Raw genomic sequence first — 15,308 nt, forward strand, 5'->3', positions numbered from 1 at the left:
TTATAAAGCGCTAATATTTGTCCTGTTGGAGCCATGTCTCTTGTGGCTTACGAATATAGTAGCGATGAGGGATCGGACGGTGATGAGTCAGGCGAACCAAATCAGGATCCGGTAGCAACAACGCAAAAGCGGACGCATCCTGAAGAATCAATGGAAGTAGATATCGAAAACACCCCCGTGAAACATTTGCACCTTCCAGCTCCCAAGAAGACAAACGATCTTAACGTAGAGGAAGATGACGACGAATTCCTACACAAAAAAGCAATACCTGATAACATTGCACTAGAGAAACCACCAGCAGCGACTAATTTAACAATAAAACCTAAGATTCGAAACGGTAAGGTGCAGATTACCATTCCGTCCATGAAAGAGTTCAACGACATCGACGATACTAAGGAAACAAAAAAGATAGAAAAGCAGATGATTGGAGCAGCATTACCTAAAAAAAGCACAAGTCTGTTGAGTTTACTACCGAAACCTAGAACGTCCATGTTTGATGCGCCAAAGCCCTCATCGTCAGGAGGCTCCGCAGAAAGCTCGATCAGTGCCAGCAAACCCATCAGCAAGCGACTGGTACCTGATTCTGTGGCCAACCGGCCACGAAACGTTCCCATGAGCATACAAAAAACTAAAACTACCCCAGGGAAGCCACTCAAATCAACCACATCAACGGCTACCCCGGCTAACAACAGCGAGGACGAAGATAGTGACGAGGAAATGGATGATTTCTTTTCTTTCAACAAAAAAGAGGATTTGCCGACTGTTAGCAATAACGAAATTTGCGCGATGGTCGCAAAGAAAGCAGCCAAAATTGCTGAAAATGTTCGAAAGTACTCTGCGCCGGAAGAAGATGTTCAAGCAACAAACTCTATGTCCAACGAAACTACATTCAGTGATCAGAGGAATAACGTGCCCGATGCATCGGAAGACTTGGCGAGCGAAACTGCCCTTTCCGCGTTAATAGGAGGCAACCGGGCGAAGCGAGCGCGTATCGAGCAGGTCGATCTGATTGAAATTACGTCTGCGGATATTGTCCCCTCAAAGGAAGACTTCCTTCGGCGCCAGCTACAGGACGAGACGGGTTATGTACCGACGGGACACCTGGTTGGAGACTGGACCTGTACCAGCAAACGGAAATCCCACATCACACAGCTCGCGAGCAAGGCTCAGGCTAACGCCCAGGAGCTTGAAGCGATGTGGGCCGCCAACAGACAATCCCGACGACAGACTCAAAGCAAATATGGTTTTTGAGATATCAGCTTTAGTAGCTTTTGTCGTTCTAATTTCGCCAGCTCTAAGATGATACATAATGTCATAAATAAATGTCGTTTTCCCAACAACCATCGTTATACTTTCTTTCATAAGATTTTTATTTAACAAATTCTAAATTTACTTCACCAATCTGTCCTATTTATTCCATCTTACGCTGTCCATTCATCGTTTATACAGCATGGAAAATGACATCTTTTTTCCTTTTACTTAACGATAATTAAAGGTTTTGTGATCCTGAAAGCTTGCCCGTCCTACTCAACGACGAAAACAGCTTATGACGGGCTGCAATTTAGAAGCGGATTATCAACGTTATCGGAGTCAAGCTCATCGCCGTCGAACAGGTCAATGACGATGTTTCTGTTGCCTTCGGCAGGCGGACCGGCACGATTTGCGCGTACTATATTAGCGCGACGCCGAATCGCGTGGGCCGAGAAAAACCGCGAAATTGGAGCACGCAGATCCATGATATTACCCCGAAGCGACTGCCGATGATTGATATTGCGCCGCACGTGGCGCTTCAAATCATGCGATGCAAAAACAGGTGCAGTTTGTTCATCATTCAAACCTTTCGGTACCCAAATCTTGATGTCGTCATCCACCCCGGAGGTGGCCATTATTGGGAATTCCGGGTGCGGTTCGAGGCAATTCACGACCCCGCCCGCACTGCTCTTGAGCCAGTTGACAATGCTTTTGCTGCGCTTTTCCCAGATGTATATATAGCCACAGTCGCTGCCACTAACCACAAATTCCGAGCGTGGTCCAAAATAATTTACGCCCTTAATGGTTTGTGTATTGCTAAAAAAGAACGTAAAACCATGGAGAAGAAAATATTAAATTACAACGATGGTCACACGTGTGAATGAGCGATTCTTACCAATGACCCTGGAAGCGACTGATGGGCTGTATCAAATTGCCCTCGCTGGTGTTATCGAATAGATAGATGTCGTCATCACAATAGCTGGCAAGAATCTCCGTGCCATCGAAGTTGTACACGGCGCACGTTACACTCGCATGAGCAGATATAGACTGTTTTACAAACAACGAAGAAGCAAAAAGATCGTAAAAGTTTAGGAATAAAAAAAATTGCAAAAACGTTTTAACTACCTGTTCCGGTAGCCGATAAGGAACCAGCGTTTTGATCGGTTTTTTGACGCGCCGAAGATCGTACACCCGCACCATGGCGTCATTGCCCGAAACACAAAACTCTGGATCGTGCGGATGGGCCGCGATACTGTAAAGTCGTCGGCTCACATTTACCAACGTCTGTATCTTGTTCTGCCGTATGTCGCACAGGCGCACCCGAGCGTCCTCACCGGCCATCAAAAACACGCGATCGTTGCGTGCCGGTATTGCAACCTTATGTATCGGCAACGGTGACTGAAACAGTACCTTCGTACTCGAGTAGCCGGACGGTACGATCAATGTGTGGCGCACGTGGCCATCGCGGCCGGTGGAGATAACTTCAATGTCATTTTCGTACCCCTCGCTCACCATGAATTTCGTCTGAAACACGTTGTTTATGTGACCGCTGCAGATCGACTTGAGCAGCTTCTTCGATTCCCAGTTCCAAAGATTAATGCGTAGATCGTCCGATCCGCTGGCGAGAAGCTTGCCGTTGGGATGGAAATTCAAGCTATTCACGCAACCTGTATGGTACACCAGTTTGTGCAGCAGCCCCATCCGTTGCACTAGGTGCACGGAACCGTAGGCACGTTTTTGGAATTGGCTCGGATTGTACTGATTACTGCCGACTGTGGCAGGAACTTTGTGAAACTGTACACCGTGCTGGCGCTGCCCAATCTCGCGCATTATGTTCCAATCGCCCCTGATTGATGGAAGAAAAAAAAAGGAAACTTATCTATCTTCTACCCGCCAGCAGCATTACGATGTGAACATACTTGACGGTGTCCGTCTTAAGGCAATCGAGATCGCTCACATCAACAGAGTCTCGAAGGGCACCATCCGGATATTCCAGTTCCGATCCGCTAGAGCTGCAAAAAAGGACGAAAGTAGATAAATGTTCTTATGCTTATTCATTTTTTCTCTTTTCTACCGTGGAATGGACAGCAGCGAGTCCGAAGACGATGTTGTTGTTGATGACACTGAAGATGAATCGGACGAGCTGGAAGATGAATCGGACAAAGCGTCATCGATTTGTTCCGCTATTTCAAATTCATTATTGATTTCCACTTCTGCCTCTTCTTCTTCGTCGCCTAGTTGTTCATCATCGGAGCGGCTTTCGTAGCCTTGAAAACCTCCCGGTACGAGTAACTGCACTAATTCGTTGGCGACCTGTGCCTCAAATATGCTCTTTGGAAACAATAAGAGTAAAAGGTTGATGTTAAGATTGCGATTAAAGTTAAGCTATCAAGAGAGGAAAACCCCCTAATATTCTATCGTAACATGTAAGGTTCATACTGCTTCACAAACCTCGTTTATAATGCGACTATCTGCATCTTCGTTTTCAGCTGGGCGGGAAGGTCCTCCAGCCACATTTTCTCCATCTTCAGCTCTGCCACGTTGGTAGGTAAGACGGTACACATTTCGGCGCAGTAGTTCTACCGATCGTTCCAGATTCCAAATGTTGATCCCCTCCCGTTCATTAGCCGCTCCTCGACTGTTACGGCGAGAAGCTGCACCGTTCCGTTCCACCGAGCTGCTAGCTGCGTTTGTCGGAGCGCTCGCGGCAGCAGTGCTCTGGCTGCCGGTTTCATTGGGTGGGTCGATAGCGTGCTCCATTTGCTGGCTGGTAGCGCTGAAAGTATTGAAAGTAGATACAATTCTTCATCAAGCAGCACCAACGCGCATTAACATACTTTTCTGCAGAATCGCTGACGTGTGGAACAGAGGAAGCTGACGATTTGGTGTCAGATGACACTGAAGATCCGGCGGACGACGTAGATGGCTGTTGATCATCCAGTTTTGCTTTCTTAGACGGACTGTTTTCTTCAGCGACATTTTCGCCACTATTGGAAGAGCTATCTTCTTCCATCGAGCTGGCTTCGATTGATCAAGCTAGGTATGATTTAGAACCCAAGGGGATTTCAGCGAAGTAACAGTACAACACCCGTCCTAAATGTAGGCAATATTCTTTCTATTATTCTACTGGATTCTTCAAATTCGTAGTTCTCTATTCCTGACTACGACCCATTCCACACTACAAAGCGCCGACTACACGAAGGACTTGCAAAGTTCTTTCATTACATATCGCATGAGAAAGATTTGTAGTTTGAATAAGCACGAGTCCTGAAGTTCACTGCTAAGATAGTCTTTTCTAAACCACAAAATCCAAACTAAGAAACCAAAATTACGCACAAAAGTGTTGTTGATTCGATTGCCAACGATTGACACATATACAATCCCTTGCCGCTGACAGCAACTGAGCGGTGCAGGGTTGCCATTGGAAATTGGATGTAAATGAAACTTATTTTAAATTATTTCTTGTAATTTTGTGTACTATTTTCACACTAAAAATTAGCGATAAACTTCCAAGGAATAGAACTATATTTGTAATTACTTTCAATCTTGTTTTGATATGGAATTTCACTCTCATTTTTGGCAACACTGCGCACCATAAACACATGGTTCGTGTTTATATTTGCCTTGTGCACGCCCGTGGAAATCTTTTGAACTTCCCATCTGCTTACGGTTGAATTGCGATGGAAGTTTTGCTGGCAAGCTTGCAGCCAACCGATGGTAAGTACATTGTTTGGTTAGGAACTATTTCTGGCGACCAACGCGCTACATTAACGCCCCTTTGATATACTTACAATTGGTGCAGGCCAACATGGTCGTTACTACGATCATCTGCTGAGAAACGAATGGAATGTTTTACTAGAATCAGACGATTTTGCGGAGGTGCTCAACACGGAACTGTTTCAAACAAGCGCTTCAACTGATGAATTACTGCATCTCGCCGTTGGCAGCCTACTGACGTTGGTGCAGTATAATTTTTTAGGTCCTCGAGAAACCCACAACGAAGATGGAACACATGGTGATCATGGATCAAAGGTGGTTTTAACGCAACTTAAGTTCGACGGAGAAGAGCTGAACGTGAACGTGAGGCGACCTGAATGTTTGTTAGTTTGTAAAAAAATTTTTGATCACCTCATCCATTCAACCGATGCACCTACCGAGCTTGGTGTACGCATTTGGTATCAACGATATCTGCTCATACATCAGCGCTGTTTGGATGATCTCACGCATAGCTTGTACGAACGGTTCAACGCCAATGTGGCCGTACTCGAGAGTGCTCTGGTCGAAGCCGATACGACGACGAAGCTAGAACATTACTTAGAAATTCTTCTCGGGTATATACAATTCAAACGAATCACTAAATCAGAACAGTGGTTAAACAAGCTAGAATCTGCAACGGGCATAACAGTTTCCGTCGAGGGAGCTCTAGGTGTACGCACAAAGTTTCAGCAAAATCCATTGCCACAGCTAACGCTACGCGTGCAGGGTACCGATGGACTCGGATTACCAGACTCCTCTGAAACCCATGGGCACGTGGCCTTACCAACAATCCTAAAACTCGAGGACGACGTACGTTTGGATAAGATAAAATTTGTAAATGACGAAGAAAATGACGACGTGCAACTTCCTGCCCTGATACAGAATATGGTGCTGGGAAAATTGTATGTAACCTTCGTGGCTCATTTGCTTTGCTTAAGAGCAATAGATGATGAAGGTATTTTCTTTCTTTGGCAGATATTTGCTTTATGTCTCTCAACCGAAGGAGCAGTTAACGCTGGAAGAGTTGTCCCCATACATTACTTCACTCGCATACCAACGATTCGGGCCGTGGGCTACGAGAGTGGCCGCACTTTTTCTCAACGCCAGCATGGAAGCAACGCATAAACGCACCGTTGACAGATCCTTGCGACAGATTGAAGAGCTGGCTCAGCAACTGGATCTTCCAGCCAAGGAGACACCAACGGTAGCTATCACTGATCGTCTTTCGCTGGTGTTCAGTTCGTGGCTCATTTCCAGCTGGCAGTTACAAGAGAAACTGGCAGACATTATGGTTAGCCTGGGTATGGTAAAAGGCGCCCTCGATATCTACATCAACGTGCAGAGCTGGGAGAATGTGATCGACTGCTACACGGTTCTCGAGATGCGCCACCTTGCTGCGGAGGTTATCGGTCAGCTGATAGAGCGCAATGGACCCTCGGTGCGCTTGTACTGCATGCTCGGTGATGCCACCGATGACGTCGCATGCTATCAGAAAGCTTGGGAGCTTTCCGAGGAGAAAAGTGCAACCGCCCAACGACACTGGGGTAATCATTACTTTGTCCGCAAGGACTACAATGCAGCGATCGGGCATTTGCGCCGCTCGATAGAGATCAATTGTCTGCAGGAGCCGACACTACTGCGGCTCGGTTATGCTGCCCTACAGCTCGAACGTTGGGAGGAAGCTGCTTACGCCTACCGGTTGTACACGTCCTTCGAAAGTCACGGTTTCGAATCGTGGAACAATTTGGCCAAAGCGTACATCATGCTGGGCGAAAAAACGCGTGCTCACAAAGTGCTACAGGAAGCCTTGAAGTGCAACTTCAGCAATTGGAAGGTATGGGAGAACTTTCTTATCGTCAGTGTGGACACCCGCAACGTCGAGGATGCTTTGAACGCGTATGAACAGTTGCTAGCGCTGAAAGAACGCTTCTACGACAGGCAAGTGCTGGACATTGTCGTACGAGCGATAGCACTGGACGAGAAGGACGCCGATGGACAATCGTGCGCTCGGCTGAAAAAGAAAGCCATCAAACTGCTCGGTCACGCGTGTGCTCAGCAACCGAACAATGGTTATCTGTACGCGTTGGCCGCTGAGCTGGAGGACACAGACCAGCTCAAACGCTGCCAGAAACTGCAGAATGCCTACCGAGGCTACACGCAATCGAATAGCCAGTGGGCAAAAGCCGCCCAAAGCTGTCTCACGGTTGTGAATCTTTGTGTGGATCTTTGCGAGTGCAGCCTGCAGGCGTTTCAGGCAGCCAAGTCAAACAAGGACCAATTCGTAGCACATCGATCGCAGCTTTCTTCGGCACGCCTTACCGGACAGGCATGTTTGCGATCGGCTACGAACGAAGCGTGGCCAGAATGTGTTGAGCCATTAGCCGCGCTAGAAGAACTAATAGGAAAACTAACGACCGAATTGAAGGAGGCAATGGCACAGTAACAACGTGGGCGCATTTTCTTAAAGCGAACAATAAAACATGCCGTTCTTGCAGAAAATTGATTTAATATGAAACCCTCCGTATTCACAGTAAGCCCGCTAATGAAGATTTAAGTTTGTGGTAACGAGCACACGAACGGTCTGATCGAACGATCCACACACTGCAAGGCCTTGGCGATCCGGGCTCCAATCAAAGGTGTGGACGGGTTGAGTTGAGAGAGTGGTGGCATGCAACATTTCCAACGTTCCAGCAATTCCTTGCTCTTCTCCGTCCGACAGCGTTTTGCATCGTTTCTCCGGGTATCGGCTGCAAGAAGAAAGAAAACAATATATACGGTTTTCACAGCAGGAAGCAATCGTTAATCACTTACTAAAGCCAAATGCGAACATTCCCCGATCCGCCTCCCGTCATGAAAATATCCCTGTTCTGAGGAAGGTGTTTCACCGTCCACACGGTCGACTTTGCCCCACTGATGACTCCATTGCTTCCGAGCGATTGGCCAACCGTTTTCTCACGCACCGAAGCGAATCCTTTCTCTGAATGCTGCGTACGCATGTCGTGCACGATCAGGCCTCCTTCCAGCGTGGTTACGACCAGTTTGTTCATGCGTATGTCCTTACGGTCGAACTCGAGTGAGCAGACACCGTTGTTTACGTTCGATTCCCAGCGCAGCTTTAGGTTGCGAAGATCCACCAGTTTTAAGTCACCATTGTCGTACCCGGAGCAGACGACTCTTTCGACGGAATTGTACGAATCGCCAAATCCAACGGCCCAACAGTCCCGCCGTTCGCCTGGCTGGTTACTTGCTGGGCAGATGTTAGCTACCGGCTCGCCGGGTTGACGTGGATCCCATACTTTCACCGAACCATCCCGGCCACCGGTGACAATTTCCGGTGCACCACAGTTAACCGACGATCCGCCGATTGCATCGAGCGAATTTATGATGCCCTCGTGGGCAGCTACCTCGTACACAGGCGCGTCCAACCGGTCGAGATCGTACACCGAAAGCTTACCAGCGAAATCACCCACAGCGAGATGCTCGGTTCGTAGCTTGGAGGCACCAAACGAGCAACATTTCAACGATTTGTCTTTTTCCCATTCCTTGACTAATTCTAGTGAGCCGCGGTTCAATTCGTAAATTTGCATCGCTCCCGTGCCTTTTGGTTTCGATCCGATGGCAACGAACTTCGCCGTACATGGTATCCATTTTACGTCGTACACCGAATAGTTGAGAGGCTTCTCAATGTGAGATATCATCTGAACGGAATCCATCGTGAAGCAACTTCTACTGGCACCATACTAGTAAATAGTACAACTTTCTTTTTATAAGAACCGGAGCAACCACCGGCAACCGTCGTTGCTAGGATTTGTAAACAATTCAAGGACACTAAGCTGACCCAGGTTAGCTCAGTCAATCCATCTTGACGATTTTAGATAGCGTGACTTAAATGGGGGATTTATTTGATTTTAAATTTCAGACTATTGTTTTTATGAAAAGCGTTATAAAAGCTGAAAAATAAAAGTACTAGAAACTAAAGCAATTTTCTATTAAACCAGCTTCTCGACGTTAATCGACTGTCAGCCTATCTAAGCAAGCCACATGACGAAAATCAAAGATCACGAGATTTGAAGTTGGTCAACTATCAAAAAGAATTTTACCTTCAATTAAACTCATTCAACATCAGCATAAAAACAATAAAACATCCAACAAATTGCAGCTACGTGTACACTAAATTTTGTTCTGATAAATTTGCGATAAATTTCCTCAGAGAGAGAGTATAAAAAATCGTTTTGACGTAACCACAGCTTACTTCGAACGGTGACAGAAACGCTAGTCTCACTTTGTTTAGGCGATTCAATCGTACGTCTGCAGTTGAGGTTATCAGCGTGTTTCAAGTACTGGTTTCCGTGTGTATTCCGTGCATATTCCGTGCATATTGCAAAGAATTAGTATCATCGCAAGGAAAAATCGTGTTTTCTGGTCGTTTAACTACGTAGCCGTGACTGACAAGCATATACCTGCAACCACCCCGCAGGACGTGTCCGTCGGACAGGATATCGGTTACCGATTAAGTGCATACAATTTTCTACAGTCACAGCTATATACGCTAAAACATATCGTATCTCGAAAGGACGAGTGCTCCTTGCAAAAGGAAGTGAAGTGCCGTGTGATCTGTGGTTTTTTCGTGTGTTTCGCGTACAATTTCGGTCATCGTGAGAGTTTGGATACCGAGATTTGCTTACGGTTAGTTCTGTTACCTGTTATATATGTATTGAAGTGTTTAACATCATTATCCTAACGCAAAAATGGCAGTAAAAATAACAGCCATTATTAAATAATCGCCTCTTTTTACATGGGTATTGTTCAGCAATTTCTATAGTGCACACGAGACTGAGCCGTGTTTCGTGCATTTTGTAGCTTTACGAGCCGTAATGTTCAATTTATTTATTTTTAGATTTAGTCTTATACTGATTTTCATATATTTCGAAATTAGAGCTGGTCTGAGGAAAACTTAGAATAATTCTTTTCCTTTCCTTGTAAGGGAAAGGTATATAACACAGTTTGTATGACATTGTTTACTTAGATAAAGATTCCAGCATACGAAGCTCTTCCTTAACATAACCTCGCTTTCTACTAGTGCGGCTCGGATTATATTAACCGACCAAAAATTAGCAAACCGTTGTCTTGTAAGGATTTTTTAGTAAATGTTGTTAAAATACTGTGCCACGTGCACTTTTGGGAGCGTGTTGTGACGAAAATGGGACAGTTAAAGGCATTGCAATTCGCAGTGAACCCCAATGCTGTGCGTTATTAAGACCGTTATTACAGGACAATTACATAATCAGCGTGCTAGTGGTAAAGGTTTTCTATAGGATAATAATTCCTCGTGAAGAATGTGCTAGCATTTTTCTCCTAGATATAAATTCCCCCTGCCAAACGTATGCCGTACTGGAATGCAGGTCATATAATGTAGATGCCAACTCCTTCCTTGGCCGTTCCTTTCAGTGAAAATTTTCCGGTCACGGGATCAATTTTTCGCGCAGCTGTAAGTGCGTGCGAGTTTGTGGGGGTGAAGTCGATGACGTCCGTGGTGCGTGCTGTATATATTTGCGAAACGGATCGATTTCATACCCTCCGCTTCCTTCCGTGTCCCATCGTTCTGGGAAATTGCTTTCCCTCAGAACTTCAGGACTCCTGAAGGGCAAATGAAAAACCGTTTTGCCGGCTACTCCACGCCGACGGATTTCTCTCGTTCACTCTCTCTCTTTGAGTTTGCCCTTGAGAACAAACTGCCAAAGGAAAACCGGATCGATAAAATGTGATGATGATGCTGGCAATGGGGGCTGGGCAGATGAGGGGGAGAGGGAAGAGACGTTTCGTGCGTTGCACTTCAATACGTCACGAGTGCGTCTGCGGGAGGAAGAGATTCTCACTTGAAATGAGTGTAACGTTTCGAAAATGAATGAAGAAATGTAGGACTGCTTTTATCATCACGCGGATGGTTTGCAGAACGACAAAAAGAACTTGACTATCCGTGCCTGTCGTGCGTAGGATTGCAGAAAAGTCCGCCGGAAGAATATTGAAAGAAGAAACAAAAAGTGCAATCTGATATGAGACGTGCTTTGCCACTTCACGTTTTCTCTCCACGAAACACGTTCTCATATTCTGCCAACATGTCTCCTCCGCAGAGCAATCCCTGTTTTGTCGAGTTGCGAAATTCGCAGTTTATGCGTAACCGTTTCCTTTGCACTTGTTCGCAATTCTCTGAATGCTTCAGCTTCCTACAAAGTTTTGCTGAGGAAGGTCAAGAAAGTGGGTATTATAATGTGAAGGAAGATTTTCAATTTATGCAACCGACATTATTTGTTGCTATTAAGCAGCAGAACCTTGAAAAGATTTGTTTTTTGTATTAATATTTAACATCCTTTTTAATTGGTTTCTCAGTATCATATCCATCTCATAGTAGGCGTATCGAATTTGGGACAGTGAGAATATTAACCCTCTAGCAAAAGATGAGCTAAAGGAGAACATCATATGTGCCACATTAACCTAATAGTATCCGATATTTGGTTGACTCGCATCAATGGTAACGAGATTATCAGGACATGCTATCCTTTAGGCGATGTATTAAACGAAGCCAAAGCTTCATCATTGCCGATAATTTGCTTCTTCTGCGAACGCTAACGAAAAGCACGTGTTACCTTATTAGACGACCAGTGCTCTGTGAGAATTATACGCGGTTGTTGTGTTGAGTCTGCAAGAGAAGTATGTCATGATATTCAAAAGACAGGTTGCTAGATGGGAGTAAGAGAATTTGGCTTCCGACTTCTATGCACAACTCAGATCGCCATTTACATACGGTTTTACGATCGTCGCAGCGGTTCTTCGAAAACACAATAAATCTTTTACCATCCACCATCAACCCCACAACGAGATTGTTGACCCCGTGGGCGAATCGATAGTAGGGAGGCGTGCTTTTTTGTTGTTTTATTACACAAACAACGTTAAGAAGAAACGGCAAGAAATATTCGCGCGAGGAACAAGGGGGTCAAATTCCAACTCTTTTATGTTCCCGTAGAGAGCCCCAGAAGATCAGAATCGTTTCTAAGCTTTTAGCAATCCTATCCTGTCCGACGGGGAATAACCTTGAGACGACCAAAGCTCACAGCTCGAGAGGCGTTTCAGTAGGAATAACGTATGCACGTTACAAAAACGTGAACAGACTCGAGAGAAGAATCTTTAAACAGCTTAAATGGCACGATTTCTGTGGTATTGTTTTACTTCATTGAACCTCCAACATCAAGAAGAAAAGTATAGTAAACGAACATTTCTAAAGAGGATATTTTTTGTTTATTACGCCAAATGATTAGCGTTCTGAAACAATACAGTGCCTGTTATGTCAATCGGCTCTCTTTATTAGAGTTTACATCATCCGTGCAACCTGTTGCATATTTTACGTGTTTGCTTCACCTGCGCATATCCTTACATTTGTTGCTCCATTGCCAAAGGCAAGCGTTTTCTTTGCGTCCTCTTCGTCACGTAGTTAGTCATGTCGTAACTGGCTTCGTTTTTGTTATTGTGTACCAAGGCTCTTTTTTGCCGGCTGCACCAGCAAAAGTACATGCTTGGCGCCCAGCCAACGGAAGGATGTGTATATTGCCACCCTAAACCACCACGCGCCATTAGAAATCCGTGGGCCAATGAACTTTGGCGACGAACTGTTATGCTTGTCTGGGTTGGTTAGAAGATTTGAAGTCTGGGCACAGGAGCAATATGAATTATTCAAGAATCGTCTGCATCGATACGGCTTCTCAGGCACGAGTTTTATTGATTTAAATGTTGATTTATAGGTATTATTTTAAGCTGCATAATAGGTTGCCAAGTTAATTCTGTGCATAAGCTTCGCTTAATATTGCCCATAAATATTGCCTCATTCTGCAATTTCGTAACGTTACGAAGCTGTGAAATGCTTTCAAAGTCATATCAATTAGTCAAGCGCTGTCACAAGCAATCAGATGAGCTCCAGAAGTGCAGAATTTTATTAGCAACTTGTCTGTTCATTCCATCGCTGCTAAATAAAGATATGCACAAAAGAAAATTGCCACAAATTTAGATTCCGGCGATAAATAACGAACACGTTTTTATGACCGAATTTTAACATCCAATTGTGTAGACATATTTATGCACTAAAGGAATATATCATGTTATAATGGAACAGAAAATAAGCTTCGGCTGTCGTAAATTGAAATACGTAGTTAAACCTCGAGAAAATCTTTGCAATTGTCATCTACGGGGTATTAAGCACGAACTGGGAAGATTTTTGTTGTTGTGTATTTGCGACGCGTTCGAGGACAATAATCCAAAACGTGCTTTTGGCATGCATTCGATGCGTCGCTTTTAGTCCCGCACACTGAATGGTACGTTGCATAAGTTTGCGCAAAGACTAGTTCGCTCAAATGAAACTCCTTTATTTAAGCGCGATACATCAACATCCCAATTGGTGGAAGAGTATGGTTACTGTATGTTTGACTCACACCCGAAATCAAGCGTGACTATCCGTGACGTTTTGATAATAAAACACAGCTCTGCATACAGTGGAACGGCATTCGTCAGACGAGCAAGACGATTGGTGGCGGAGTTTGATTAAACTCGATTCCGCCAACTGTAAATGTTATGGGCAATGCGCAATTGATGAAATTGCGCTGATGCAGCGAAAAAATGCATCACGTCCCCAGGAATGGGCAGGGCGTTACGATGCCATGTATGTAAATGATTCATTTTATCTCAATCGCGCATGCATCATCAACGCTGTTTTACATGATTTACAACTTTTTTAAGCACATCATATTCTATTAAACCTGTTATATACGTAGGTGTTTTTTTTAACATCATAGGGTATTCCTATCATTCAAGTGTTGGTCTTAATGGATACACGTTTGGTACCGTATTTGTAAGCCATTAATGACAAGTTGTCCACCATCGACACCTCTTCAAAAAAGAGGTCTTCCTCTCTGGCCGAAGTGGATGTGTTACTGAACGAAGCAAATACCGGATATTTCGATTAAAAATAGAAACAAAGTCCCCGGAGATGCACCGGACGAAGCAGCGACTTCGTTCCAAACTACTCCTCTTTGTCGAACGCGCCACCTTTAGCAAATAAAGTGCTGCAGCGAGCTCGTTACAAATGCAGCTTCGTGAATGGGGAACGGAACCGGCTTTTAAGCCGGCCGGCCGGCATTTTTTTCTATCTCTCTCGCTCGCTTTTCCTACGACAGGAACTGCGTGTCTAGACAAACCACCATCAGACGCACAAGCCCGAACGTTAAGGTCTTGCGCCTGCCAACGTGTCATAGTCTTCTGGCGCTTTGGCTTAAAATAGAGAATCCTCGCCGAGTCTTAAACTGCGGGGTTTACTACCCCTTCGCAGTAGTAGTCTTCTTCATGATTGCTTCTCTTCGTTTAATTATTACGTCCATGTGGTGTAGATCGTTCGGGGGACCGGTTCTTCTTCTAGGATGCTTTTCTACAGCCATTCGGGAGCTCCAGGTTATTGGGAAGTTCGTTGACTTTGGGAAAGACTGGCAAGGTTTTCTTCCAGCATCCAATGTGGCTGATGTTGGAGCTACCGTTTTTTGGAGGCATCTTCAAATCCTTAGGAGTCTCTCTCTACATGATGAAATACAGGCGTGTCTTCAATTTTCACCAAAGACGATCGTTCGCCTGCGAGCTGTCATTCGCGTTTTGTCGGCTGAGCGAGCACATCAACCTCACGCGCAGTCTCGTGCTTCTCGATCACTCGATCGTTAGCGCCAGTTCGACCGACTGACCTGCTCAGTGCACGATCTGATGGCTGATCGTGGCCTGCGGGCTGCATTAAGCGAACTGGTCCTCCGTTGGGGCGAGACAAGATGCTCTCTCGAATGGCGCATTTCGATGATAATGAAACCACACGAAACGGGAGAACCGCGAGCGCTCTCGCGTAGTCCGCGACGTTCAGGAAAAACGGCCCCTTCGGAGTGCAGCTCGCGGCGTACATCATTGTTCGTTGTCGACGGTCGAGCGTGACGGTTGTGTTCCCTGTTGCCTCTAATACGCGGGTACACGCGATACTGTTCAAATAGAACTCTAGTTTGTGCTGTTGCCTCATTTTCACCAGGCTGTTTGTTGCTCCATTTTCACACGTAAGTGCCAACGAAAATCACGCGGAAGTGAGAAACTCTGGTTGGGTGGAAAATTAGCGGCTGGAATGGTGGCTGGCAGCGCAGATCTTCTCCCCAAACGTGACACCCTGCTTCAAGGTTGATCCATTTTTCCCTCAAGCAACCCTCCGCTCGGGGGAGGCTTGTGCATATGTGTGC

The 15,308-nt window shown here is 45.4% G+C and overlaps 3 protein-coding genes across 3 annotated transcripts; 1 reads left to right on the forward strand and 2 right to left on the reverse strand.

The window, feature by feature from the left end:
• The first annotated feature begins 33 nt into the window (after window positions 1-33).
• LOC128724687 (tetratricopeptide repeat protein 27) lies at window positions 34-7,450 on the forward strand. The gene is made up of 3 exons (XM_053818407.1): window positions 34-512; window positions 5,061-5,909; window positions 5,983-7,450. The coding sequence occupies exons 1-3, from the start codon at window positions 34-36 to the stop codon at window positions 7,448-7,450; spliced, it is 2,796 nt and encodes a 931-aa protein (XP_053674382.1).
• Window positions 1,435-4,264, reverse strand: LOC128727578 (DDB1- and CUL4-associated factor 8-like). The gene is made up of 7 exons (XM_053821507.1): window positions 4,089-4,264; window positions 3,703-4,027; window positions 3,326-3,582; window positions 3,171-3,263; window positions 2,377-3,097; window positions 2,147-2,298; window positions 1,435-2,067 (listed from the first exon to the last, which is right to left on the reverse strand). Exons 1-7 carry the CDS (start codon window positions 4,262-4,264, stop codon window positions 1,545-1,547), a joined length of 2,247 nt encoding a protein of 748 aa, XP_053677482.1. The 3' UTR covers window positions 1,435-1,544.
• LOC128727691 (dynein axonemal assembly factor 10) lies at window positions 7,414-8,784 on the reverse strand. Its single transcript, XM_053821629.1, has 2 exons — window positions 7,819-8,784; window positions 7,414-7,754 (listed from the first exon to the last, which is right to left on the reverse strand). Exons 1-2 carry the CDS (start codon window positions 8,718-8,720, stop codon window positions 7,547-7,549), a joined length of 1,110 nt encoding a protein of 369 aa, XP_053677604.1. The 5' UTR covers window positions 8,721-8,784; the 3' UTR covers window positions 7,414-7,546.
• Window positions 8,785-15,308: the final 6,524 nt, after the last annotated feature.

This window comes from Anopheles nili, chromosome 3 (assembly GCF_943737925.1).
Source record: "Anopheles nili chromosome 3, idAnoNiliSN_F5_01, whole genome shotgun sequence".
NCBI classification, from domain to species: Eukaryota; Metazoa; Arthropoda; class Insecta; order Diptera; family Culicidae; genus Anopheles; species Anopheles nili.

What these genes read in the sequence shown, in the direction of transcription:
- LOC128727578 (XM_053821507.1), bottom strand. Translation starts at nt 4,264, where the DNA reads ATGGAAGAAGATAGCTCTTCCAATAGTGGCGAAAATGTCGCTGAAGAA. An exon ending in ATAGTCGCATTATAAACGAG is followed by an intron (nt 3,583 to 3,702) that starts GTTTGTGAAGCA and finishes TTGTTTCCAAAG; the next exon opens with AGCATATTTGAGGCACAGGT. An exon ending in TCGCTGCTGTCCATTCCACG is followed by an intron (nt 3,264 to 3,325) that starts GTAGAAAAGAGA and finishes CCTTTTTTGCAG; the next exon opens with CTCTAGCGGATCGGAACTGG.
- LOC128724687 (XM_053818407.1), top strand. Translation starts at nt 34, where the DNA reads ATGTCTCTTGTGGCTTACGAATATAGTAGCGATGAGGGATCGGACGGT. An exon ending in TTTGATGCGCCAAAGCCCTC is followed by an intron (nt 513 to 5,060) that starts ATCGTCAGGAGG and finishes TGCAGGCCAACA; the next exon opens with TGGTCGTTACTACGATCATC. An exon ending in AATATGGTGCTGGGAAAATT is followed by an intron (nt 5,910 to 5,982) that starts GTATGTAACCTT and finishes TTTCTTTGGCAG; the next exon opens with ATATTTGCTTTATGTCTCTC.
- LOC128727691 (XM_053821629.1), bottom strand. Translation starts at nt 8,720, where the DNA reads ATGGATTCCGTTCAGATGATATCTCACATTGAGAAGCCTCTCAACTAT. An exon ending in AATGTTCGCATTTGGCTTTA is followed by an intron (nt 7,755 to 7,818) that starts GTAAGTGATTAA and finishes TTCTTCTTGCAG; the next exon opens with CCGATACCCGGAGAAACGAT.